Source organism: Curcuma longa, chromosome 6, assembly GCF_044706935.1.
Source record: "Curcuma longa cultivar G26 ecotype Majalengka, Jawa Barat chromosome 6, ITB_CL_G26_1.1, whole genome shotgun sequence".
NCBI classification, from domain to species: domain Eukaryota; kingdom Viridiplantae; phylum Streptophyta; class Magnoliopsida; order Zingiberales; family Zingiberaceae; genus Curcuma; species Curcuma longa.
This window is the reverse complement of record NC_133866.1, coordinates 5,312,474-5,337,426: the sequence shown is the minus strand read 5'-3', so window position 1 is coordinate 5,337,426 and position 24,953 is coordinate 5,312,474. Positions and strand designations below refer to the sequence as shown.

General features: G+C 36.4%; 4 protein-coding genes across 4 annotated transcripts; 2 read left to right on the top strand and 2 right to left on the bottom strand.

The window, feature by feature from the left end:
• The first annotated feature begins 1,759 nt into the window (after positions 1-1,759).
• LOC141830935 (nuclear matrix constituent protein 1b-like) lies at positions 1,760-8,442 on the top strand. The gene is made up of 8 exons (XM_074718385.1): positions 1,760-1,915; positions 2,818-3,027; positions 4,013-4,266; positions 4,603-4,873; positions 4,949-5,032; positions 5,167-7,073; positions 7,204-7,477; positions 8,136-8,442. The coding sequence occupies exons 1-8, from the start codon at positions 1,760-1,762 to the stop codon at positions 8,283-8,285; spliced, it is 3,306 nt and encodes a 1,101-aa protein (XP_074574486.1). The 3' UTR covers positions 8,286-8,442.
• Positions 8,443-11,994: 3,552 nt separating this feature from the next.
• LOC141831147 (transcription factor RAX3-like) lies at positions 11,995-13,031 on the top strand. Its single transcript, XM_074718567.1, has 3 exons — positions 11,995-12,190; positions 12,298-12,427; positions 12,504-13,031. The coding sequence occupies exons 1-3, from the start codon at positions 12,055-12,057 to the stop codon at positions 12,871-12,873; spliced, it is 636 nt and encodes a 211-aa protein (XP_074574668.1). The 5' UTR covers positions 11,995-12,054; the 3' UTR covers positions 12,874-13,031.
• A 1,207-nt stretch (positions 13,032-14,238) lies between these two features.
• LOC141830949 (uncharacterized) lies at positions 14,239-18,494 on the bottom strand. Its single transcript, XM_074718399.1, has 7 exons — positions 18,347-18,494; positions 18,099-18,264; positions 17,689-17,747; positions 15,826-15,944; positions 15,500-15,737; positions 15,289-15,412; positions 14,239-14,552 (listed from the first exon to the last, which is right to left on the bottom strand). Exons 1-7 carry the CDS (start codon positions 18,404-18,406, stop codon positions 14,467-14,469), a joined length of 852 nt encoding a protein of 283 aa, XP_074574500.1. The 5' UTR covers positions 18,407-18,494; the 3' UTR covers positions 14,239-14,466.
• Positions 18,495-18,761: 267 nt separating this feature from the next.
• Positions 18,762-20,936, bottom strand: LOC141830617 (L-ascorbate oxidase homolog). Its single transcript, XM_074718021.1, has 5 exons — positions 20,267-20,936; positions 19,850-20,198; positions 19,400-19,777; positions 19,209-19,287; positions 18,762-19,091 (listed from the first exon to the last, which is right to left on the bottom strand). Exons 1-5 carry the CDS (start codon positions 20,871-20,873, stop codon positions 18,891-18,893), a joined length of 1,614 nt encoding a protein of 537 aa, XP_074574122.1. The 5' UTR covers positions 20,874-20,936; the 3' UTR covers positions 18,762-18,890.
• Positions 20,937-24,953: the final 4,017 nt, after the last annotated feature.

Genomic DNA, 24,953 nt, shown 5'->3' with positions numbered 1-24,953 from the left:
GGAGTACTATGAGTAATTGAGACGACTGAACAATTGAAATCAAGATCAGTCACAAGAGTTGATGGAAATGTTTGTCCAATGATAGAACGAAAACAAGGGGTTCCCTGTACCGAAGATATGGAAAGAAGACTGAGAAAACTATTGAAACTTCACTCAGGCATTTCTTCCAGTGCGTTCCAACTTGGATACTGAATCAGCTGCCACTAAATGATTCCCAGTTTATGATAAGAAACATACTGCTGTTGATATCTACTCATATATTGCAGCTTCTAGTGCTCCATGATATGCTTGGTTGATCCTCTCTTTGAATGAAGGATGATACAGAGAATTGATTTAGTTTGAGAATTGTTGAAGCATATGAAGTACAGAGCCATTCATATTACTGAAACAACTAATTTTTTAATGTAAATTCGTTCATCGATTCGTGCTAACATTACAGAGACATCCATTCAGTGATTTCTGACACTGATCATCAACTTATTTACATGAACTAAGGTGAAAAGTGAAAGCTGCAAGTCATTGTCAGAGCTGCAATCATAACAAAGACTGCTTTTCATTTACAACTTCACAACTGCTCAAAGAAGCAGCTTGATTTGAGCAATTATTGCACCGTAGAGTCAACTATCAACATAATCAGCCAGTTATCCATCAAATCAAACTGTGGCAATTAATATTACTATCAGATCATTTGCCTGCAAATCCAGTAGAAGCTACATCCCAAATGCGAGTTATCAACTGAAACATCTTACCTGAACATTTCCAAGATTAATGCTTCTGTTGCAGGTGCACTTATTCTTTAAATTGAAGACAGTGTTCTACCTGATACATTCTGTAATACATCTTCATGCTCAATTAAAACCACTTTGCATAGAACAGAGAGATCAGGAGATCAAACTCGTCAAAGGTTGGTTCTATGAATATTACAAAGACTAGCAAAGGCCTCAAGCAATTGATGGCACTATGAAAGGTATCAGTTCAGTTGGTGACATATGTAGTGGTCATCTGAGTCTTTTCATCATGCAACTGCTAACTTTATTTGCCATGGTGCAGCCCACTCTCCACTTGTTGTTGCCATTGTATTAAGGTTAGATACCCTAATCAGGCACCTATAGTGAGAATGCCCGAATCGAGTTCCTTCGCGGCTCCACCCATCCATTAATTTGAGTCGTGTGAGGTGTCTCTGCATTGGAGAACCTTTGGCAAAGGCTTTATGAGCTTTCAAATAGGTTTCCCTTCTCTCATGCAATTTTGATCCTTAAACTCCCCTAGCCCAAGTAGAATTACTACCACCATCTCAATAAATTTTCGAGAATACAGATAACACATTGTATTTCAATTTGAAACTTTGATTCAAATACAACTTATTGTTTATGAAATTGTTTGTGGAAATAGTAGTAGCATGAACTTATAATTATTCATATTTTTTATAATTAATTTTAAATTATTTGTCAAAATTTCTATTTGCCTTCTTAAGTTTTCACTTTTCTTTAAAAAGTCTCTTTGCTCCTTAAACTCTTATTACTTTCTACTTTGTCCCCATGAAGTTTTTGTTTTTTTTCATTTCACCCTCTAAAACTTCACATTTTCCTTACAAAGTTTTATATTTTTTCACTTCAACCATCAGATTTTTTTTTAACGTCCTTGCACGAATCTTAAGGCATGTCTAACATTGGACCAAATGTACTCGCCGGCGCTCCGATCTAGGGTTTAACTCCTGCGCCGGTCGGACGTCGATACGGCGAGCCCGCGGTCGGCAGGGATGACGCCGGCGTCTGTCGCCGTCGATGTCGCCAAGACTCCTCTCGGGGACGACGCGATCTGGAAGAGGCTCAGGGATGCCGGCCTCGACGAGGAATCCGTGAAGAAGAGGGATAAGGCCGCACTGATAGCTTATATCACGAAGCTGGAAACCGAGGTGATTTCTCTCGCTCTTTTGTTCTTGAGTTGTACACTAGGTTTCAGTTATGCAAAGGCTAACGAGTTAGTAAGGTCTTTTTTCTGGAACAATGTTTAGAACTACACTGTTTTGAGTGGGCATTTATTTAGTTATCTTGGAAAACTATGGCATGCATTGTGCGTATTCGAGTAGGGTTGTCTGCGTGTGTATGAGGATTTCCAGTTGCAAACAGATTTTTTTTTTTGTATTATTTTTTGCCCAAATTTGTGTTGAATTATAATTTCTGTGCAATTTTAGCCTCTGGTTTCCCATCTCAATCTAATATCATCTGGCCAAGCTTGTCCACCTTGATAGTCATGCGTTTGTAAAGAATGGAAGTTTTATCTATCGTTTCAGCCACCCCTATAACATGATTTCCTTATTAATTGGAGAGATCCAACATCAGGAGAATTACTATTGAATACTACACAATGGTTATCATGCATTGCTCGAAGTTTGATTTTCCTTTATTTTATTTTCACCACCAGAATCTTTGCCTGATTTTTCTATATGTTTGTAGATATTTATATATGATCTGGATGGTAATCACTGTTAGATGTTTGATTCTCTTTGAGGAGATTGAATTCTTTTCTTATAGACCAGATAACTTGCATAAGCATTTATCACACAGCAACTATGCTGCCATATTTAATATGTCACAGAATGAATTTGTCACTAGAAGCGGCCATTGCTGCTGCAATTCGTTAGCATTTTCTCAGTTTAGTTTTGAACTGTAAGATGTCATTTTTGTTAATGCTTCATATTATTCTGATGACATGAGTCTCTAACTTCTTATGCTGCATTATGTTTTGGAACATCAATTTCTTTCTATGTTAGACTGTTTTATTTATATTCCTTTTTTATTTGTTTGTATATGGTAGATTTATGACTATCAACACCACATGGGGCTTCTTATTTTGGAGAGAAAGGAATTTCTTTCTAAATATGAGCAAGTTAAAGCATCTTCAGAATCAACTGAGATGGTATACAAGCGAGAGGAAGCTAAACTGTTATCTGCTTTAGCTGAAGCTCAGAAACGAGAAAAAAGCCTTGAAAAGCTTTTGGGGATCCAGAAAGAGTGCATTTCAAATGTAAGTACATGTTCACTGAAGCCTATTGCTTGAGATTATACTAGTATACAAAAGAAACACAATTTTCTTTGCAATTCTGTTGTTTCACTTCTGCACTCTCTTATTCAAACTATACCACTTATGTGACATCCCACAGAAACATGCATTTAGAATTAAAATACATGTGTTTGTTGTTCTTGTGATTGGTGATTCAACAGTCTGACTATGCTTTGGTTCAGAAGGTTTGGAATGATTCCTTATTAATCATCACTTTCCTTAATTGACTTCTATAAAATTACAATATTGATCTTTTAGTAATTTGTGAAGGAGCCATCTACTTGATAGATGTTACTGTGCTAAATAGTTTGAATTGTAGCATGGCAACATCACTTTACTATTATTTATTTATTTATCGTTATTATTTTTTGACAAAGTTCATATTTACATCAACTTGAAAACTTTGAATTTGATTCTTCACACCATATGAAAAGGTCAATTTTGTGTAATTTTATTTACAAAACTCAAGGCTTTTGCCTTCATGAGCTTGCTGACCTTCATTAAGCTTATCCTTCCACCGCCCTTGGACACCTCCTCCACTTTCAGGTACATCTTTGTGATCTTTGAGCCCTAGGTAGCTGCTCACTAGCACCTTGAACACCCGGAAGTCACACAACAAGAAGTGCACATTAATGTCAATCCCTGACCGTGTCAACTGTGACACTTAGTCCTCCATGTCTCTTTCACTGATCATAGGTACACCATCACTCGCTCTCGTCGACCCAGTTCATAGATATTAGCAACCCTTCTTCCCCACTATTTACATAGATGTAGTGCTTCAGCTGCTCGACTAGGATCACCAACCAAAGTTTCATGGCTACTACACCTTCAACTCATCAGTGTTTGATCTATAGATGTGACGCCTTGATTGTTGCTCTCTAATATTATGTACAATATGCTGGTTTTTGATGTAAAAGAGTTGGAATTTTGTGTATGTGGTCTTATGTAGATTGAGAAGGCTTTGCATGACAATCTAGTGGAATCGGCTGAAAGAAAGGTTGATTATGAATGCAAGATTGCCGAAGCTCAGACAATGATGGAAGAAGCACAACAAAAATTGGCTGAGGCTGAAAGAAAGATACTTGCAGCAGAATCTTTGGAAGGAGAATCAGCCCGAACACGCAATTCTACATTAAGAACATTAGATGATATTTCAGCTCGGGAAGATGATCTCAGGAGGCGTCATGCTACTTTTAAGTTTGAGTAAGTTGTTCTTCTGGTTGTTTTTCAGTAATGATCTTTCATGTAGGAGCTTCTTTGCGTTCATCATTGTAAAACCAATCGTCAATAACATTCTGTTTTCCCATATTGGCATTTTCTCATCCAATATTTCTGGAAAATAAAATTGCTTGCAAAGATGTGTTCACTTTTGTTGTTTTTATTCTGGTCGTGCCACTCGCAACATATGCTCTGTTAGTTTTGGGTTGAATATGTTGCTGTGTATCGATATTTCAATTTCAAAAATATCTAGTTAATTTTCTGTGTATAGTTTAGCAGATTCTATTTGTCTTTCTGATTCTCAACTCAACTATATTATAGGTGTGATACTAAGGAAAACGAGATGAATCTTCAAAGACAAGCCTTATATGAGAGCCAAAAGGCTCTGCATCAACAACAAGAGAGATTACTGGAAAGCCAGATCTTGTTAAATCAGAGGGAGGAATTCATCTTTGAAAGGACAAAAGAGTTAAATTGCATTGAGAAAGAATTGGAGGAAGCAAAGACTAATCTTGAGGAAGAAGCTCGAACTCTAAAAGCACAAAAATCCAACTTTGATTTAGAAGTTGCTGCACTAGCAATTAGAGAAGAGGTCTGTTAGTTTCTTATAAAATAATCTTTTTAATTTTCTTTAGCTCTTCATTGTGTTATTGGTTCATTCTTGCAGGCCATTGTTAAGTGTGAAACAAAGCTTGCTAAAAAAGAGCAGGAGTTGCTTGTTTTACAGGAAAATATTTTGTGCAAAGAACAGGTGATGAATTCTTGGTTCTGGGGTTTAACCCTTTTTTGTTTAAAGTTTCTGTTGCATTGTATAGAAAGCCTTAACAATTATGACTAGTTTCTTTCAGTACTAGGTGTTGAATTCTTTTATTATTATGCTTGCAGGATGAAATTCAAAGAATTAAGGTGGAGCATGAAGCTCTTTTGAAGAAGAGAAAAAGTGAGTTGGAAAATGAAATTGAACAGCGGTACCTAAAGTTGAAGAACAAACTGGAGGCTAAAAAATCTGCAGTTGAGGCTAAGGAGGCTGATCTCTCTGCTAGAGAAGTTGCTATTAGTGAAAGAGAACGTGCTGTTGATTTGCAGCTTTCTGAGTTAGCTGAGAAGCAAGAAGATGTTGCCAACAAATTGAAATTGCAGGAGGAGAAAGAACAGAGTTTAATTTGTTCACAAAGAGAAGCAGAGGCTGCAGTTCAAAAACTGCAGAAGGAAAGTGAAAGTATCCTTGAGCTGAAGGTAGATCTTGAGAAAAGCAAAGCTAGTTTGGAAGATAAGAAGAAAGAGACTCTTCTTTTGGAAGAAAGGTTAGAAATCACCACAGGAGAGAGAAATAAGTTGCATGTTCTGGAAAATGAACTTAAAGGAGAAATTGATAGTCTCAGAGCCCAGAAACTAATACTTCTTGCTGAAACTGAAAGACTGAAAGTTGAAAAGGAGAAATTTGAGTCTGATTGGGAACTTATTGAAGAAAAAACAGACGACCTAAGAAAAGAAGCAGAAAGGCTTGAGGAAGAGAGAAAAGCAGTAGCTCAGTACCTCAAGAAAGAAAAGGAAAGCATTAAGCTGGAGAAGGACAACCTTCATAATAAGTTCAAGAGAGAGAGTGAGCATTTGTCTAGTGAGAGGGAGGAATTTGTCCAAGAAATGAATAGACAACATTCAGATTGGTTTGTTAAGATTCAGCATGAAAGGGATGAGTTTGTCAGAGATATCAATATTCAAAGGAAGGAATTAGAAAATAGTATCAAGAAAAAGAGGGAAGAAATTGAGACATACTTGAGAGAAAGGGAAGAAGCATTTGAGCAAGAGAAGACCAAAGAGCTTCAATATATAAATTCTCAAAAGGAAATTATTGCAAAGCGGTTGGAACACGTGGCACTGGAGATGCAAAAACTTAACACTGAGAACAGGGAGATCATTCAGGACCGTGAACAGAGAGAAAAAGAGTGGGCTGAAATCAAGAGCTTTACAGAAGCATTAGATGTTCAATGTCAGAAGCTGCAAAAACAGAGACAATTACTGCATGCTGATCGAGAAGAAATTAATCAAAAAATTCAACGCCTTAAATATTTGGAGGACTTGCAAATTGAATCTGAAAATAGAGCATTATCTGATGTGCAGATTGATAAATGCAAGACTACTGTCCTAGAGAAACACCAAAGCTGTGATGCTTCACATGGAGAGATTACTAGAAATGGTGATTGTATGAAGAAGTTGGCTTCTCAGAGTACCCAAAATATTTCTACCTCTCCTGATACTAAACCTTGGATCAGGAGATGCACCGAGGTGATATTCAAGCATTCATTTGATAAAGATTTGGATACAGAGAAGCTGGAGAACAAACTGCAAGAGAAATTTAGGGATTTCAGATCAACAGATGTAAGTTTTCATCTGAATAATAATGTTGCCGATAAACAAATAAATGCTCAAAAAGTAGATAATCTTCAGGATTTATCTATTACACCCAAGAAGACCAGGTATAATGGGCATGCAAAGGCATACGGAGGAGAGATTGAAGGTGTGAAATATGCTTTGGATGGGCAGAATCCAATGCCTGATGCACGACCAGTTCTTGATGCTCAAAGCCCATTTGTCATTGGAACAAATAGTGGTAGATCTAACCAACCACTTGAGAATTTTGTACAGAAATCAACAATTTTGAGCAGTGTAAATTCATGGTTAGGCCATAAAAGGCCGAGCAACATGTTATCTGACAATAATGCAGATATTCATTCTGAACAAATTCTGAAATCACAGAAAAGAGCTAGGCAAAATGGAAATTCTTCTAACCGGTATTTCTTTTCTTTACATATGTTTTATCCACGTTGATTAAGCATATACACATATCAAAGGGATTTGTTTGTTTCTTTTTGATGTTATAAACCATCATCATAATCTAAATTGATTTGTTCAACTGAAAAGCCAGGTTGAATCACAACTAGAAAGCAAGGAATTTGAATCAGTGCTGCACAAGCAGAAATCAACTTCGGAAGAGCCATATGCAATTTCCAAAGATCAGGAGCCACAGATTGAAATGACAGTGCCAAAATTTGACGTCGTAGAAAATGGGACAACTTGTGAATTTGAGCGCACTTCACTTTCTGGAGATGCAGCAGTTTTGCCTATCAAAGATGCTAATAAAATTAATACAGAGAGGAAGGATGCGTCTGAAGGAGAATCTAAGGAGGTTAATGTGGTAATTTCTCTTTTTTATCCTTTGTTTCTTCAGTTGTCTTTTCGTGGTTTATGATATTCCTTATTGATGGGAGTTGGAATGACTGTCTTTAGAGAAAGATAAACACAAAGGGAGGGAGGAAGAAAATGTGTGTGCTATGGAAGGGTGGGCTGCAGTTTCATCAAACCTGCACCTTCGCCATAAGCTATCCTAGATTCACTCATTCAGTCATTCTGATACCAAATCGATAATAATATAGTAATATTATTCAGCAAGAGGGACGAAAATTACACTAATATATACACATTATTCCTAATAGAAAAAACCTCAATTGAGACTAAACTATAATTCAGTATCTGACCTAGCAGGTGATGTATATCCAGACTGCATGGTTTTTCATGGTCTATACGAACAGGGAGTCTAACTCAACTGAACATATGTTCACTAATTTGGCAAGGATTACTCGAATTCGATCACTTTTGGACAGTATCCTTTGCTACTGTAAACATCATTGTTCATGATGTTCATGATTGAAGCATTCACCACATGTCAAAATATACGTTTAATTTGCTTATAATTCTTTTTATTGCTTATCTTGCCCAAACTATATGCTTAGATAAAGAAGAAATTGTGTTCCAAGACTTACTGTTAAGTGACAAATTTCTTTCTTGCATTTCAGCCTGCCAGCGATCTTGTTGTTAAGAATAATCACACGCTTAACAAGCAAGAGATCGACCAAGATGCTGATGAATTAGATGATGAAGAGGATGATGATGATGGAACACCATCATCTGCGAAACAAAAACTCTGGAACTTCCTTATAACCTGATGGCCTCGATCATGCTCATCGTAGAGGTTAGATGCTAACAAACTCTGCAGTTAACTTTTTTTTTAAACCTTTTTAAAGCCTGTAAATGGTCGTCATTATGCTGCATATCTTAGCTTTTCTTTGCATCACAACCTAGTTGTTTAGGATGTATTTAACAGTCCCTTATTTGTTTCAGAATCTTTTTAATGACTATAACAAAGTTTGAATGTTTTTTTGCTACTTGCTCAACTGTTCCATGTTGGTGACCTGTCAAATGATTGCGATGTCACGTAAACCTTACTCAAAATGCATGTTGACATCAAGTTCTTCACTATAAATGCAGTGGTGGTGTCCACTTCACGATTATTCATTCGAAGCAGACTTAGTTGTTTACTTGGTTGAATTAGGATCAATTCTACAAAGTAGGCCACGCAATTCTACAACTTAATTAAATCGTGAAAAGTAGCCGACAAAGACTTTCATCATTTCAAAAACACTAATCACATTCTCGTTATATCCCTTATATGTTATATCCCTCTCTGGTCAAAATTTTTCTTTTCATATTTAATTTTTTAAAATTCATTTAAAAATTTACTACTCTTAATTTATACTGTTAAAGAGACTTACATGAGTATATTGATTTTTGTTTGAAGTAATTTGAAGCTTTTTAGACGAAATTGATTGATGGATTTATATCATTTAAAAATTTAAAATTTTAATATTTTTTAAATTATGAGAGTATTAGGAACTCATTGATGGTATTGGTTAGTGATCTTATAATGAGTTTATGATAAATTTTATTAAATTTTTATAAGTTTAAAAATTTAACTGTCGAATTTAGATAAGATATGAGGGCATTATATTAAAAAAAAAAGAAATATATTAATTTAATTTGAAGTGATTTGAAATTTTTTAAATCTATTAATCACTTTTTTAAAATATATATATATATTTTTTTACTACTCAAGACCAAACCATCATTTTTATTCATGGAGTTACATCATTCCATGGGTAACTTTCTGTGGGCTTTGGAGAGTGGTTTTCTAGGGTTGAAAAAGATTGGAGAAAAAGAAAAGTGTTTTTATCAAAGTTCATTAGTGAACTAACACGGTTGGCTAGTTCTTTCCCAAAATTAAGATGCTTTACACTCTGTTTGGATGAGGGAAGAGAAGTATTTATGTTTTCCTTGTTTGGGAGGAAGGGAAGGTTCATTAACGTAACATGTGGTACCTTATTTGGGAGGAATGGAAAGGAAATGAAGGTTAAATATATAAAATTACAAAAATATCCTTATTTGTTAAAATAAATCTATAATAATTTGAAAATAACTATTCCAAGAAATTAATTTGGGGTAACAAATTAACATTCCCAAACAAACAAGGTAACTTAATATTCCAAAAAATTATCTCAAATTTGGAATACCCCAAATTTGATATAACGTAATTTGAAAATAATTATTCGCTCCCAAACAAACAAGGTAACGTAATATTCCAAAAAAATATTACGTAATATTTCCAAGAAAAATATCCTTATTTGGGGTAACGTAATTTGTTAACGCTCTTGAGTTATATTTTTCTAATAAATTTGTGACAAAGATTTAATATTTTAATATAAGGGTAAAATTGGAATAAATGACTTTTAAATTTTGCTTCCCCTTCCTTACACTCCGATTTGGGGTGTAAGGAATTATGCCCATTTATGAGCATGCAAGGGGAAAGCTTACCCTTCTCTCCCCTTCCCCTCTTTAACTCACTTCATCCCAAACAAGGGTCAAGATTCTATTTCCCCTTCCTTACCCTTCTCTCCCTTTCCCTCACCTCCTCCCAAACATAGCCTTAGTTGATTGTAGGATGAAAAGTCGTTTTATTTTTGAATTTATCAATAAATGAATGAATAAGAGAGTTAGGCCCATATAGTTAGATTAGTTAGGCCCATATACTTAGATTATGTTAAATTTTGGTTGTTTGTGTTTGTTTATGCTTAACTTGACTTCAAAGGAAGAACAAAATCTTCTAAGAATTTGATATATAACTTAATTAAAATGACACATGGATTTCATTTACGTGGACGCCAAGGGATATTTATTGTCAGGATTATAAACAACTTGATATAATAATAATAATAATAATACATCACTTGCTAATATATATATATATATATATTTCTTCCATTGGACAGTGATAAGTGTAGATAACTAAGTAAATTGGAAGTTGTCCTCTTTTAATATCCAAGATTTATTATTAAATCTTAAAGTACAGTTAATAAATTAATAGGAAAAACATTTTTTAATTTCATGTTCAATAATTCTTATAATAATTTAAAGATACATAAAATGGGTAAAAGTTAGAGCGTTTCATTTTTTGAAAATCATTAACATTTTGATTTTTTAATTAAAAAAACATCTCATCTCATTTCATCATTAATGTATAATTATCTAATTATCTTTTAATATTATTTTTATTATTATCTTCTATCTAATTATCTAATTATCTTTTTTCGTATTATAATAGTTATACGATTTTGTATCTATTATACATGTTGTAGTAGTTACGATTTCACTAATTATTACAGCACATACTTAATTTGTTCAAAAATATTTATATTATAGCAGTTATGATTTTATAGTTGCTACAATATGGATTCAATATTATTCATCTAGGGGATCCATAATACTACTGAATATTTCATCCAAATATTTATGGTCCCCACATCCACATTATCAATCAAATATTCCTTTCCTCAAATATCCCAACTTTTACAATGAAATATACTACAAACCAAATATTTATGGTCCCATCTATCAAATATCTCACTTTCAAATATCATAATTAAATATCTCAATAACTAAATATTTATAGGTCCCACTGTCATTTTTATTAATTTATATTTAAATAAAATTACTTATAATTTCTAATTTTTTAATTTAATATTAAATAAAATTAATTTTTAATAAAATTATTTTATTTAACTAGAAATAATATTTTATTTAATTCTATTTATTATATTATTTTTTATAATAAAATAAGTAGAAATCATCGGGTAAAACTTGTTGCCCAGTGATTTCCTATCTCTTCCTAAATATCTCCTCCATATATAGGGATATTTGAAGAAATATCCCCCATCAAATACTCCTTATTGGAGATATCCTAATATTCATATTTTAGCAGTTAAGATTTCGTAGCTGTTATACCACGTCTTATTAATTTAGAATTTAGATGAAAATTTTAAATAAAAATAATATTAAAAATAAATTGAATAATTATATACAAATTATGAATGAAGTGGAATAAAAAATTAAGACGTCCTTTTAATGTTCTAGACGATGAGGAAAACGTTTCCATGTTCAATCAGTTTAGCAATCAATGTCTTGTCTGAAAAAACGAATTGATCCTCTTTTTTTATTAGTCAATTCCTAGTTTATTTGTAAAGTCCCCATCATTTCAACTTCAAGTACAAAAATTCCTAAATAATTTCATAAAAAGAAAATTTATAATATTATCATAATTTCAAACTTGGCATATCATCATTTAGTTAATTCAACATTATTAATAATAAAAATCCTAAAATAATATAAATTTTAAATTTTAAAAGGACTTTAAATTTTAAATATCATTGTATATATATATATAGTCTCTTAGTTGATCACCAACACTAACCACCCAAGTGATCACTCGATAGCATATCATATCGTTATGCTATCAATCGATTGATATTAAATAGTCGAGACAAACACGAGTTTGTTATCCTATCGGATGGTGATAAATAGTTGAGACAAACACGACTTGATACGATGGGTCGAGCCCCTTGTTGCGACAAGGCCAACATGAAGAAAGGCCCCTGGTCGCCGGAGGAGGACGAGAAGCTGAAGTCCTACATCGAGCAGCACGGCACCGGCGGCAACTGGATCGCCCTCCCTCAAAAGATCGGTGAGTGATTAGTCGCTTAATTCCCTGTTAATCCATTCCTTTTATTAGTTAATCATCCCAATTAATTAGTTTGTTGCTTAATTAATTAATTGGTGGTGCTTAATTAGGACTGAAACGGTGCGGGAAGAGCTGCCGGCTCCGGTGGCTGAACTATCTCCGGCCGAACTTGAAGCGCGGCGACTTCTCCGCGGAGGAAGACAACATCATCTGCAGCCTCTTCGTCAGCATCGGCAGCAGGTGACCGGCGATTAATTACCGACTGCTAGATCAAGAACTATTCGGAATTGATAGTGATTTCGTTTGATTTGAACAGATGGTCGGTTATTGCGACGAGATTGCCTGGAAGAACCGACAACGAGATCAAGAACTACTGGAACACCAAGTTGAAGAAAAGGCTCTTCGGGAGCGGTGGCGGCGGCGGCGGCGCCGCCTCCCGGAAGGTGAAACCTTCTCCTCCTGCCTCGATGGATAACGGAGAAACGACCAGATCTCCGGCAGTGGTTCCCGCCGCCGGCGGCGGCGAAGACTCTGTCGGTAATTATTCATCAGGATGTTCTTCTGCGAGTGGACTCATGTCGGAGCTGGACGAGTTGCTCCAGTTCAGCTTGGAGGAGATGGGTTGGCTTTTCGGCGATGAGAGTTCATCTGCGGTGGCGCCGCCGCCGGCGGCGGCAATGAACTGAGGGACCAGTACTGCAAATGGGCATGTGGTAGGGTAATTAATTAGTGGAGGTTTTAAATAGTAATTAGTACATGGTTAATTTATTAATTATGTGGATGTTTAGGGTTAATAAACTCATACATGGAGAGAATTGCAATATTAGAGTGGCTCTATCCTTGAGTGATTAGTGATTTTGATTAGTGGTATATTGATATTACTTAGTTGAGTATAAATATGCTTAACTTGCTTCCTTGTAGTAATAAATGCATGATTATGTGAAGTAAGACAATAAATTAACTTAATTAATTTGGCATGAAAATTAGTAGTCTAAGTTTTTGCACTAGTCTACAAAATTAATGTGGAAGGAATATTCATCAATAATAATAGAGTAATGTGATTGATTTAAATGAATATCGATGGTAGAGTAGTCGATAGGGATGTTGATGTGTGTGACGGTATTAATTTTTAAAATTTTCAAAGAGTGTACTTATTTATCATTTTATTCTTTTCATCAATATCACTGTAGTGTTAGATTTCAAAGAACAACATCAATGTTGTACTCTTTCTTTTAATCATTTTGAAAGAGTATGTTCGAAAGTTGTATCGAAGAAGAATGTGTGACCAAAATCCTTCGTATGCTCGTATATCATCAAGTTTGTTATGGCATGTTCTTTATATGCTTTAGATGATTTGCTATGTCATCATAACGAAGTAACAACATACTCAAGCTAGACAATCGCATCGACCACATCACACATCGTATCCTTCCATTAATTCTAGTCGCGATAACTCACTGCCTTCTATCGTATCGCGCTACGTGAAGTCGTATCAGCCACATTCCTTAAAAAAATGGCTCATGGCAAACAAATCAAATCTAGCGGCTACTAGTTGTATCGAGCACAGTGTTTTTGAAAAATGCATGCCCTCATGCCATTCAAAAAATTTCTTGGTGGTTTACCCAAATTTCTGATCATGACTTTTCAATACATTGACTTCGATTGTTCATCAATTTAATTTAGTGCCCATACTCTTTTGGTTAGTTAGTCACTAGTGATGACTTAGCCCACGATGATAAATTTTAATCGACGACTCTTGTTACCCTACAAAAGAAAGACGGGTAAATTTTAATCTTCTAGTATGTTTAAACTCATAAGAAAAGATCTATACTATTTGTGCCCCACTTGTGCTACAATTTTATTTTCGCAATGATCTTATTTGCCATGAGCTTGACCTTGTCACTTGTTTGTGATCTTGGCACTAGCATTCGCCAAACATGACCCCGATCACAACCACGACCTTGACCTCCTTTAGAAAGCTCAACATTTTGTTGTCCACCTCTCCCATTCCTGCTCCCATTGAACATCATACAGAAGGAAAGGCTTTCGGCTCCATTGTTGATGGCTACTAATTTATATGCTATGAACAACATCGAATCTACGTTTAGTAAACCTAAACGTAGAAGGATGCATCATAAATCCATCCTTCTACTAATTCTACGGTTTTCGTGTCTCGACTTTCATTACAAACAAGGAACACTCCCAGGGATTAAACCATTTCTAGTGCCGCAAAGCATTGTAGGAAAAACAAATGACTAACTGTGGTGGATGAATTCAGTCTAAAACAGTGACATATCGGGCGGAGGACCGTAAACTGTTTTCCATGACAGAGGAACAATCCATCCACCCTGTGCATTAGCATCACCTGCAGTAAACAGCAATAAGAGCTTCAGTATCAATAGATTGGGTGCGTTCTTACAAGATGAAACTTAATGTATGAAAGTAAGTTAGTTGTTTCAGTTAGTTCGGACCGAGGTTTGGAGAATTGGCTAGAGGGGAATAGATCGAGTTGAATGGGGAACAGATTAGAGGCATATTCTATCTCGGTTGTTTAATTTGGACAAGCCCACATATTGATAGAGACATGACCTTATATTCTACCTCAGTACTCGTTCTAGCTATAACAAATTTTTTCTTGTCCTCCTAAGAAGCCAAATTACCTCCCAAGAGAACACAATTTGACCATTTCTAGGAGAACCAACCCAATCTGCATCAGAGTAACGCACGATCTAAAGATGAACTTGATCACGAAACCAGATTCCATTTTTTACGCATGATAAGACTCTTAATATTGCTATTGCTCCCAATTTATCATGGATCCTAACAGAATAGGAGAGACCGTAATGGGTGGTGTAAAAGATGTTGATCAAATCAACACAATAAGCAATAGAAGGATGGCTATGCTGGGGTGTACAAATAGTCAACACCAAATGTATTCATAAAACCATATATAAATGCAACCAACAAACGGTATGGAGGCAACCCAAGATCTTGGAATCCACCCAAATAGTTGAATCAGATCTAGTTGATCCAAGATGCATACCATGACACTAAGAAAGAAAAGCGATATGAAAATTTGTATATTGATTTGGCACACTCACCAGAGAATTTATCTGGGCTCAGGTTCAGCAGTTTGCAAGCTGCATCAGCTAATTGAAAGGAATCAGGAATATTGTCCCCCTCGGAACAGTAGCACAATAGACAAGTCACTTTCAAACCTTTAGCCTATGTCCAACATCCCAAACATTAAGTTAGTCCAGAAAAAACTTGTTATGGAGAAAGTGTCATCTAATTGGTTAGCAAAAGGAGCACCTTGCAACAAGATAATAAGGCAGCAAATGGTAAGCCAGGATAATAGTCGTCATCAAACAATTCCTCTTCAAGATTGATCTCATCATCCTGAACCAGTTTTCCTTCGGCCAGTTCATTGAGATATGCCCATCGTCTCTGAGTTGAATCATATTCTTCCAGCCTCTTAAATCCTAACCTCTCGCACTCAGAATCAGTTCCATCACTGTTCACACTTGAAATGTAGTATACCTGCATATCACTGAATGGACACAGAAGTAACAAAAGAAAAAATAAAGGAGGCTGGAAATCCAAAAGGGTAAACAGATATAAAGATAAAGATCAGGTACCTGGATGCAACAATTTTCTTCATTCTACCAGAATCTAAACTTGAAAGAATAACAATGTGTTTCTTTCCGATGCTTGACACAAAGTCTGCCATTTCTTTAGAAAATTCAACCATCATTCCCTGCCCAAGACATAGAATGATGATGTTCATCTCAATATATTCTATAGCAACAACGACTGCCACATTGCACAGCAGGTGCCCTTCAGTTTATCCAATTTTAGGAAGAGTCATGCTACTGAAATATTTTTGGCATAAGATCTATCGTGCTGAATATAAACAAAATATATACTAGATATAAACCATGACTTAAAGCAAAATTTTATATTATGTTTCTTCATGATGTATTTATGCATTATTCTATCATGTGAAGGCTTTCACATTCTTCAAGTATATTTTTTTATAGTTCACATAACTTTCACCATACACTGGGACAAACACCAGACTATTTCCTAAATACCCAATATACTACAATTGAGAAGAAAATAAAGTCTGTTTAGAAATCTCAACATGAGACTCATACATACTAACTAATCTAAATCATTCACACTAAACTAAAATGAGCAAAAATAGTGTGCTGATATAGGACAATTGAGAATATTGGAAGACAGGGCAACCTAGAGAACTGACGTATATCATCTCAGCAGTTTAAAATAAAAAGGTGGGAAAGGCCAACCAGAATAGCAATTGATAGCATAACAGAACAGACAGAACAGAACCTTATGATTGTAGCAGAGAATTTGTTTGTTATATGAACACTAGTGCGAGTGAGCAAGTCTAATATTTGAAGGAAAAGAGAAGTATAACAGAACCTTACAATATGTAATTTTCTAGATATCTACCAACAAAATAATTGAGGTATGAATCCTCATGCCTCAAAAATCCTTACATAGTGGACTGGGCACAGAACCTAGTGCCAATGGAGCTACTACAAGATCTTCATCTTGGAAATATTTAACTTTCTAAGCTGTGTTGTGTACAATGCTAATGAAATGATAAAATTAGCATCCACATTTAGGTAAAAGAAAAAATCTCCAACACCACTAGGTACTAGCTCTCTTGTTCCTAAACTACACTACTGATGACGATTTCTTTAAAGTTTAGAACCTCTTTTGGGTGATTACTAGAAGGCCTCCAAAAAACTCCAATTGGTGCTGTCACTATTACAATATCAGTGTCAATATTCCTAGCACAGCTATTGTTATTAACACAGCTATACAAGAGGCTTAATTTCCCCAAAGATTTGTTTGATCCTAAAATTAGCTCATACAATAATTGATGTTGATTCAACACAGAGGTTGTTAGATTTACAATGAAAATATCCAATATCACTATAATAGTGAGGAAACATTAGAGCGCCTGCCATAATATAACTTCAGCAAAAAAAAATTACTCTCAATGATCTTGTGAAGAGTACATAAAAAGGGTAAAGAAATTAGGATGAAAAAGTTTTAACCAAGGGACAAAAAGAGACAACTAGAAGCGAAGGGACTACATTGAGAATTATACCAAACTTTAGAATATGACGGCGACAATAACAATCAAATCTTATCCCACTAGGTGGGGTCGGCTAATACCAAACTTTAGAAGACAAACTGAATAAATAAATAAGAAAAGAATTCTTAAATCAAAAGTGAGGATTCCAATTAAAGCCTACAATATGCAAATTCTTCAAAAGAAAAAGAGACTTAATAGTAAGATTTGGATGTAATAAATTATAAAATGTTCAGATTAGCTAATATGTGCTTACAAATATATAGAAAAACAATCAAATTCTGATATTTCATGTATGAAAAAAATAACAAATTATTACGCACTACTACTTCAGTGTGATTACAACTAAAAACTGACTAAAAAGCCCAATCACCTTGACAACTGGAGACCTTTGCTGGATAAGAGATAAAGCATGCTGCGTAGATTCATAAACTGTGAAAGGAAGATAGCTTGAAGGATCAGTATAAACATCCAGAGACCAAGTAAAATCAACGCAGTTTCACTGAATTTACTTACTGTTTTGACCAGAATCTAAATAATGGCAGCATACAATTATTTGATAGAAATCAGAGAAAGAAGAAATAAGACCAGCAACAGAACGACACAGTAAAAAAAAAATCTAGTAGATACTAATTACAGGAAATGAAACTACAGAACGGCCGTTGATACTTTTCAGGACTATGTCAAAATAATTAAATGAATAGGCATTCTCACAAACATGTAGCCGCAACGAAAAGAGAATACTTGATGGGGAAAAAAAAAAGGTTGGGAAGAAGCGATTACCTTCAAGGGGAAGGGAGAGCAGCCCCGAAGGTTCCGGACCGTAAGCATCATTTCCAACGCAAGGGAGCAAGGAAAGCGCATCCAGGAAGCCAACTCTTTCGGCCGCAGTCGACGAGATCAAGAGATCGATGGCCAACTGCCCCACGTTGCCGATCGACAGCCCTGGCTAAAAAATCACAGCAAAGGTGCCCTAATTGGAGCAAAAAATCCAGAGAAGGAGATGTAGGAAGTGAGTGAGGATAGCGTACCAGGAGGAGAACAGGGCAATCGGCGGAGATGTGACGTCCTTCTTCGAGGGCGAATTCCATGGCGGAAGAGAGAGAAGAGGAGAGGTTTGGCCTCGCTCGCCGGATCGAAAGCTTTTATAGCTTCACCGCGCTTGCTTCGTTTTCGATCTCTTGCTTGGGAGACAAGAAGGTCAGCTAAGAGGGACCAAACTATAAATGGCAAAATCAAAAGGGCCTTGTTATCATTTTCTCAAAATAACAATAATAATATCAAGACAGAGGCCATCACATTTTCCATTCTAAATATTAACTTAATTTAATCAAAATTATTTTAAAATACTCTTTATAAATTAGTGAAAATTATGAAAACTTAATAAAAAAATTTTTTAAAATTTTAAAATATGTTTGAATCTATTTCAATCTCAATTACCATCCATTAAAGCAAAAGGCTCGACAAGATTACAAAAAATTCTTTTCTAAATATCCAATTGCACAACACCTTCAAACAATAAAGATACAAGCCTTGACTCATCGACAATTTTACTCTCTTCCTTACGGCTAGCGATCAAGAAACACCAATTGCCTTCCCGCAACGGAGGGCATTCGTAGGCATATCGTATTCGTTCGCGTAGCTCTTCTCCGGAGTCCAAACTCTTATGTAAAATTGTTGGCCTAGGTATTGTCTTCCCCACATTGCCGATCTCAAATTCCACATCCCTTGGTTGTCCAATGACACCAAAATTGCAGACCACCCCTTTGGATAAACCTATAAATATATATATATATATATATTAATATTCATAATTAACATTTTAATACGATAATCAAATTAATTATTCATAATAAAAAACAGAAATATATTATATTTATTATTATTATTTACCTGCACAGTGTGTCTAGTGATAGCATCAACTAGATTGTATCGTCTTCGTAGTCTCTCTGTCCAGTCTCCAGCTCCGTAACTGCTTCAATTAATAAAAAATAATTAAAATCAATTTTTTTTAAAAAAAAGTAATAAATAAATTCGATTTATTTATTTTTAATTATTAAGAATTTTATTAGAAAAGAGCTCACCCGACGACCCAGAAGTCGTACCCGTCGAGATGCCACGTCTGCATGCTGTTCTCCGTGTTCTGGAACACGATCTCCACGAAGTCGTGGAGCTGGAACCGCACCACCGGCGTGGCGGCGACCGGCGGCTCGGCTCCGGCATTCGCCGCCGTGGCGGTCGGGAGGCTGTCCCAGGTGAAGACGCCGGCGATGTGGAAGGTGTCCGCTAGCTTCAGAGGCGTGCCGGGAACGACGAAGGAGACGCCGTTGACGGCGTATCGCTGCTTCCCGGCGATCACTGGCGCGGAGTTCCGTAACTTGATTGATCTCGACCTGGTTATGTTCCCGTAGTGGTAGGAACCTTGGGGATTCGGCCTCGCCGCGCTCGCCGTCAGATTCCACCTCCATAAAAAAGAGACTTTTATCAGTCGAAAGAAATCTCACTTGTAATCGATCGAGGGAATTGATTCTCACCTAAATGTTCTCGCTTGCTTCATGGACCAATGCAACCCGAAGGCCGGGCCGGTGGGGAGCGGGCCGTGAACAGGGGACTTGGAGTCGCTGTAATGGAGGACGCTGGTGGCTGTGAGGACTCTCCGGCCGGTGAACCTTGTGGAAGCAACGATGTAGTAGTCTTTAGGATCTTGATCCAGCGTCACCAAGACAGACAAAGATTGCCCGATGTGGACGTCGAGTGAATCGTAGATATTCTGAATCGTGTGCGATCCCTCGACTTCCACAAGCTTGATCTTGTGGTTTTGGATTCTGAAGTTGATGGAGCTCTGCAAGCCGACGTTGGAAATCCTAAAAAGATAAGTCTTCCCTGCAAATTTTGATCGAATTAGAATCAATTCAATAATTTTGGTGCTTAATTTGAGCCAGAGAACTTACCTTGATCGCCAGTAAAGGTGCTGGGTTTTTGTGCTCCGTTGATGAGGAGACCATCCGGGAATGGCAATGGGCTCCCTGAATCCAGCGTTCTCTGCAACGCCTTATGGCCGGATTTGTACCAGTCGCCGACGAGGACACTGAAGTCGCCGGCGGGCTTCGGGTACGGCACCGGAATCTGCGGCCTCTGGTGCACGTTCAAGGCGCCAAAGCCGCCGGCGGCCCTCTGCATTCCGGTGGAGGGGAAGTAAGTGTAGCTTCCAATTTGATCCTTGGTTTGGAACTTGTAGGTGTAGTTGCGACGGGGAGGGATGGGGCAGTTAGTTCCCAAGACGCCATCTTGCCACGAGTTCTTCCGCTGCTTGATGCCGTTCCAAGTCAGGAGGAGCGGCTCGTCGAGGTAGTTGACGACGTTGATGATGAGGTTGTCATTAGTGACGCAGTCGAGGAGGGGGCCGGGGAACTGGCCATTGATGAGGATGCCCTGCTGCGGGACGCCTAGTGGGGTGATGGTGCCGTAGGTGACGGTCCAGGTGAAGTAGCGGTAGGGGTCGTCGGCGCTGGCGCCGGAAAGGAAGGCCGAAACCAGAAAAAGGATAAGAAGACTCATCGTGATGGGAGAAAGGAGAGGGGTTGGTAGGGGTTTTAAAGCTCGCGCGCTCGCGAAGAAAACAGAGGCGACAGATACGGAGCAGAGGATTGGATTAACGCGTTGGGAAGGAGGTGAAGTCCGTGCATGACGAAACTAGCGGCGTTGGGAATTGTAAGACTGGCAGGAACCATGTGGGAATTGAAGTTCCACCGCTAGAATTCATGGCGCGATCATCGCGTGATGAGGAACAGCTCAGAGGAGGAAGAAGAAGCTGGCTCCAAACAGGAAGAAGCTTCCTTCGTGCGGACTTTTCACTTTAGCCCAAGATTTTTGTATATTTTAAAATCCCTGCCCTTTTTTAAACGTTACAAAAAAATGGGCCGCGATGGCGCTCGAAGCGGAGGGCTTCCAGGAGCCGCCGCTCCGCCCGCGTCGATCTCTCCACGACGAAGTTCGGCGTCGTCCGCAGCAATGCTCAAGGAAGAGCGAGAAGAAGTAGAAGGTGAGTTAATAACCTCGATTTCTCTTTGGATTTCGTCGCCATGTTTGATTCTGACGGCACGTTGATTGCGACTGCTTAGGGTTTGTCCTCTCTCTCTCTCTGATGTGTGGCTACTGAATACCAATCTGAGATTGCTGGGTGAAATGATTTGTTGGAGGTAATTCATAAATTGGTGAAAACCAGTGGATTAGTAAGTTCAAGGGTCATAGCATTATTAAGTCGAGTATCAATTGCCAAGTTTTGTGATTATAGATGTTCTGCACTGTTGATGTTTGTGTTAATGTCTTCTCGCACTATCGCTTGTCTAAAAAGATTTCTGAAAAAACAAAGCAACTGAGAGTGGGCAACAATTACTAATAGCCGGACTAATCTTGTTTCTGGACTTATCAGCAGTAATTATTGTGATAGTTAAGCTTTCAAACAAACCTATGCTATCTGCTTCGGTTATAAAAGAGATCATCCTTATCTATCATAATTTGAACACAAGGATCCATACAAGTATTTAAATTTTGGAGTGTTTAGCACAATATTTGTTTAAAACACTGTCTAGATGCTCATTCTATGTGTTTCCCATATTTAAAATCTTAAATAGGAACTCTCTATTTACATTGTATATTTTTTGTCTTTTTCTTTCAAAATCAAGATAAGCACTCAATTATACAGTATATTGAGATTGAATCTCTCGTCATTTTTATCCTAGGAGTGTAGCTAATTTGCCAAAAGTCATTGGCCGATTAATGAAAATAAACAATTTTTTTGCAAAATCTGTCCTGATCTAATGTGAGGTTTTATGGTTAAAATCTTGAGTCTAATAGACTCCACCCTTTGAAGGAATTAAAGTAATTAATGTCTTGTTGAATCAAAAAGTGATCTGCACTTTGCATGATTGCAATAATCTATGAGAAAATAAAAATGAACATATTCAGGAAAGAAATTGCAAAACTAAACATGTATGGTGTCAAAAAGTTGAGATGTTTATTTAAACTGGAAAGAACCTTAAACCATTTAATAGACCTGTGTTCATGTTTATTTTATAGGATGATCTGTTTAACCTATTTATAACACTTTTTTAAATACGTTAAACATTTGAAGAAAAATATATTTGTTTTTAGAGTTATCCCTGCCATGGTGCTTAAGATACAATAGTACAGTATTTTTTATTCATTAAAATTTGGTTATATCTTGTTTACAAACAGGATAATCTTGATATGTTCTGTAACTTGCTAAGTTTGTTATACTGTGATACAATCACATATCCATGTCTTATTTGTACCAGGTGTGCCATTTTTTTGTGCCATTTGATGACAAGATACTGTCATGGCCTGAAAATCTTATTTCCTGACAAGATACTGAAGGTTATCTAGATTATCAGTACGGACCATTTCCTATCTAGACTGAAGATAACCTTCTGTACTCAAATCTTAGAAAACAGATTATCAAGCAATTAACAGCAGGGACCATTGGTAATATCAATACAGAAAATGTATTCAAAACCTAAACAATAGACGGAGATAATACTGTCAATGAGCAAGCGTGAGCAACCTCTTTAATCAATAAATTTTAGTTGTTTCATTGCATGTAATAAAATTTTCCTATTAATCCAAATCTATTTTTGTAGCGATTGGATCAGTTCCTCAAGGAGTTCGAGCGCATGTACCGGGTTAACAATATCCATATTCGCTCGCCTCTTCATCTCTGTATTGGAGCATATGCTCAAACTTATTTATTAACTGACCACAGACTGATCCTTGTCAAGTTGTTAAGGTAAAATCTGTCATTTGCTGGTGGAGTTGCTATGCTTTAATTTGTGGGTAGGATGTTTCTCATTCAAAATTGTAGATGAAGTTTAGTGATGAAGCTTCTTTTTTCCTTTTTGTTGTGGATTATAAAACTTTCCAGCATATGTTGGTCATATAGTCTTCCATTTTCAAATGGTAAGGTTTCTGTTAGGCCACTACTTTTCTACTGCCCGAATGTACTCCAGTTATTTTTCCTTCTCTAAACATAATTGAATGTGATAAATGTGTAGTATATGCAAGCATCTACAATTTAGTCAAACTCAGACCAAGGTAAACAGGTTGAGTGGTTGTTACAAAAAGACTGCTGATTAATCATTATAGTCGCTAGATAATAGCCACAGATTGTCATGCTTGAATCTTGGCTGATTGTCTATTAGGCTGAAAATATCAGTAGATGTTTTTCCTAGTTTAGCAAGGTTTGGAACTCATGCAAAAATGTCATGACCTGTGGAAGTTTCATCACTTTTTGTTTGGTAAAAGATTCCTATATAGCTTAATCATCGCCCTTCTTAAGCATCTGTAAGTTTGTATTACCAAAAAATAGCATCAAATATATATAACTTCCTTTTGACAAATGCTGGAACTTATTTGTGGTTGTTTGAATGGAAGTACATATGTTGTAGACAAGTGTTATACATCTCTCTATTTTTGTGCAGACATTGTGTTCAGTTCTCGCTGGTATCCATATGCACCTCTGAATTTCACATCTGGCTACCATTCATATGGAGAGAGATCTGACACAGGTATAGCTCATCAAACCTCCAAGATTTTTAAACTCATTGACAAATTCTCCCAAGATCTAAAAATTAGCTGCTAATGTCGATCTTCTAATCCCACATCCAAAATCTCTCCGTAGAATGGTTAGTGATCCAAAAGTTGTCGATCTTCTAATCCCACATCCAAAATCTCTCCATAGAATGGTCAGTGAACCAAAAGTCACCTGATTCATGATGTACACTTCCATTGTGATTTAAACAGCATGTTTTAATCGTTTGAATCTTTCCTTGGATTTTAGCTTTAGATTCTCTCTGACTTTTTCTCATTTTAGTATATTAACATGACATGACCGACCATGAAATGTATCTTTCAGACCTGTCCTCTGCACTGTAGGTATAACCAATAGCAGCACAACTAAGATTAGATTCTTCTCTTCTCATTCATAATTCAGAACAAGATCGATCAGATCCCTGTGGAGATGGGTAGACAGAATCTGCACATGTTTTCAGTTGCAATTTGGTTGTTTCTTATCTTTAGCTTGGTAGTGCAATGAATTTGACGAGTGAAACAGGCAGATTCCTTTCCACGTGAAGTGGGTCCTGAATGGAATTTAAGATCTATCTTTGATTGAGGAGTCAATAAATCTTCCATCGTTACTATTTTTTTGTATTATCTTTTCTCTAATTAGGATGGTGAATCTCATTAGTTTTTGCTTCCGGTATTTTTTGTTCATCAATGAAATAGAAAATGGATGGAACAGCTATTCTGAATGAAACAAACAAGATAGTATTGTTTAATTTGGCTAATGCAACGAAATATATGATCTTATATTTGGCTTATAGGAATGTTATAGAGAATAGATAAAAAAAAATTAATTTTCCTATTTCTACATAAAAAAATTCTGTCTTATTCCTTATTAATTGATCCATGTCATTTGACAGATCTAATTAATTAACTAATTTGATTTCCTTAGTTTTTCCCAACATGACTAGACTAATCATTTCACTTCAACTTACATAACTAGCTCAACACAATTAGCTTGCCTAATCCACCTCCCTCTACTCAACTTATAGTGTATTT

Coding starts and splice junctions, on each gene's coding strand:
- LOC141831147 (XM_074718567.1), top strand. CDS start 12,055: ATGGGTCGAGCCCCTTGTTGCGACAAGGCCAACATGAAGAAAGGCCCC. Junction 12,191..12,297: donor CGCCCTCCCTCAAAAGATCG/GTGAGTGATTAG, acceptor GTGCTTAATTAG/GACTGAAACGGTGCGGGAAG. Junction 12,428..12,503: donor TTCGTCAGCATCGGCAGCAG/GTGACCGGCGAT, acceptor TGATTTGAACAG/ATGGTCGGTTATTGCGACGA.
- LOC141830935 (XM_074718385.1), top strand. CDS start 1,760: ATGACGCCGGCGTCTGTCGCCGTCGATGTCGCCAAGACTCCTCTCGGG. Junction 3,028..4,012: donor AGAAAGAGTGCATTTCAAAT/GTAAGTACATGT, acceptor GGTCTTATGTAG/ATTGAGAAGGCTTTGCATGA. Junction 7,074..7,203: donor AATGGAAATTCTTCTAACCG/GTATTTCTTTTC, acceptor TCAACTGAAAAG/CCAGGTTGAATCACAACTAG.
- LOC141830949 (XM_074718399.1), bottom strand. CDS start 18,406: ATGGAATTCGCCCTCGAAGAAGGACGTCACATCTCCGCCGATTGCCCT. Junction 15,738..15,825: donor AAGAAAATTGTTGCATCCAG/GTACCTGATCTT, acceptor GTGTCCATTCAG/TGATATGCAGGTATACTACA. Junction 14,553..15,288: donor GAGCCCAGATAAATTCTCTG/GTGAGTGTGCCA, acceptor TGTTTACTGCAG/GTGATGCTAATGCACAGGGT.
- LOC141830617 (XM_074718021.1), bottom strand. CDS start 20,873: ATGAGTCTTCTTATCCTTTTTCTGGTTTCGGCCTTCCTTTCCGGCGCC. Junction 19,288..19,399: donor TACGACTTCTGGGTCGTCGG/GTGAGCTCTTTT, acceptor TAATTGAAGCAG/TTACGGAGCTGGAGACTGGA. Junction 19,092..19,208: donor TCACTAGACACACTGTGCAG/GTAAATAATAAT, acceptor ATATATTTATAG/GTTTATCCAAAGGGGTGGTC.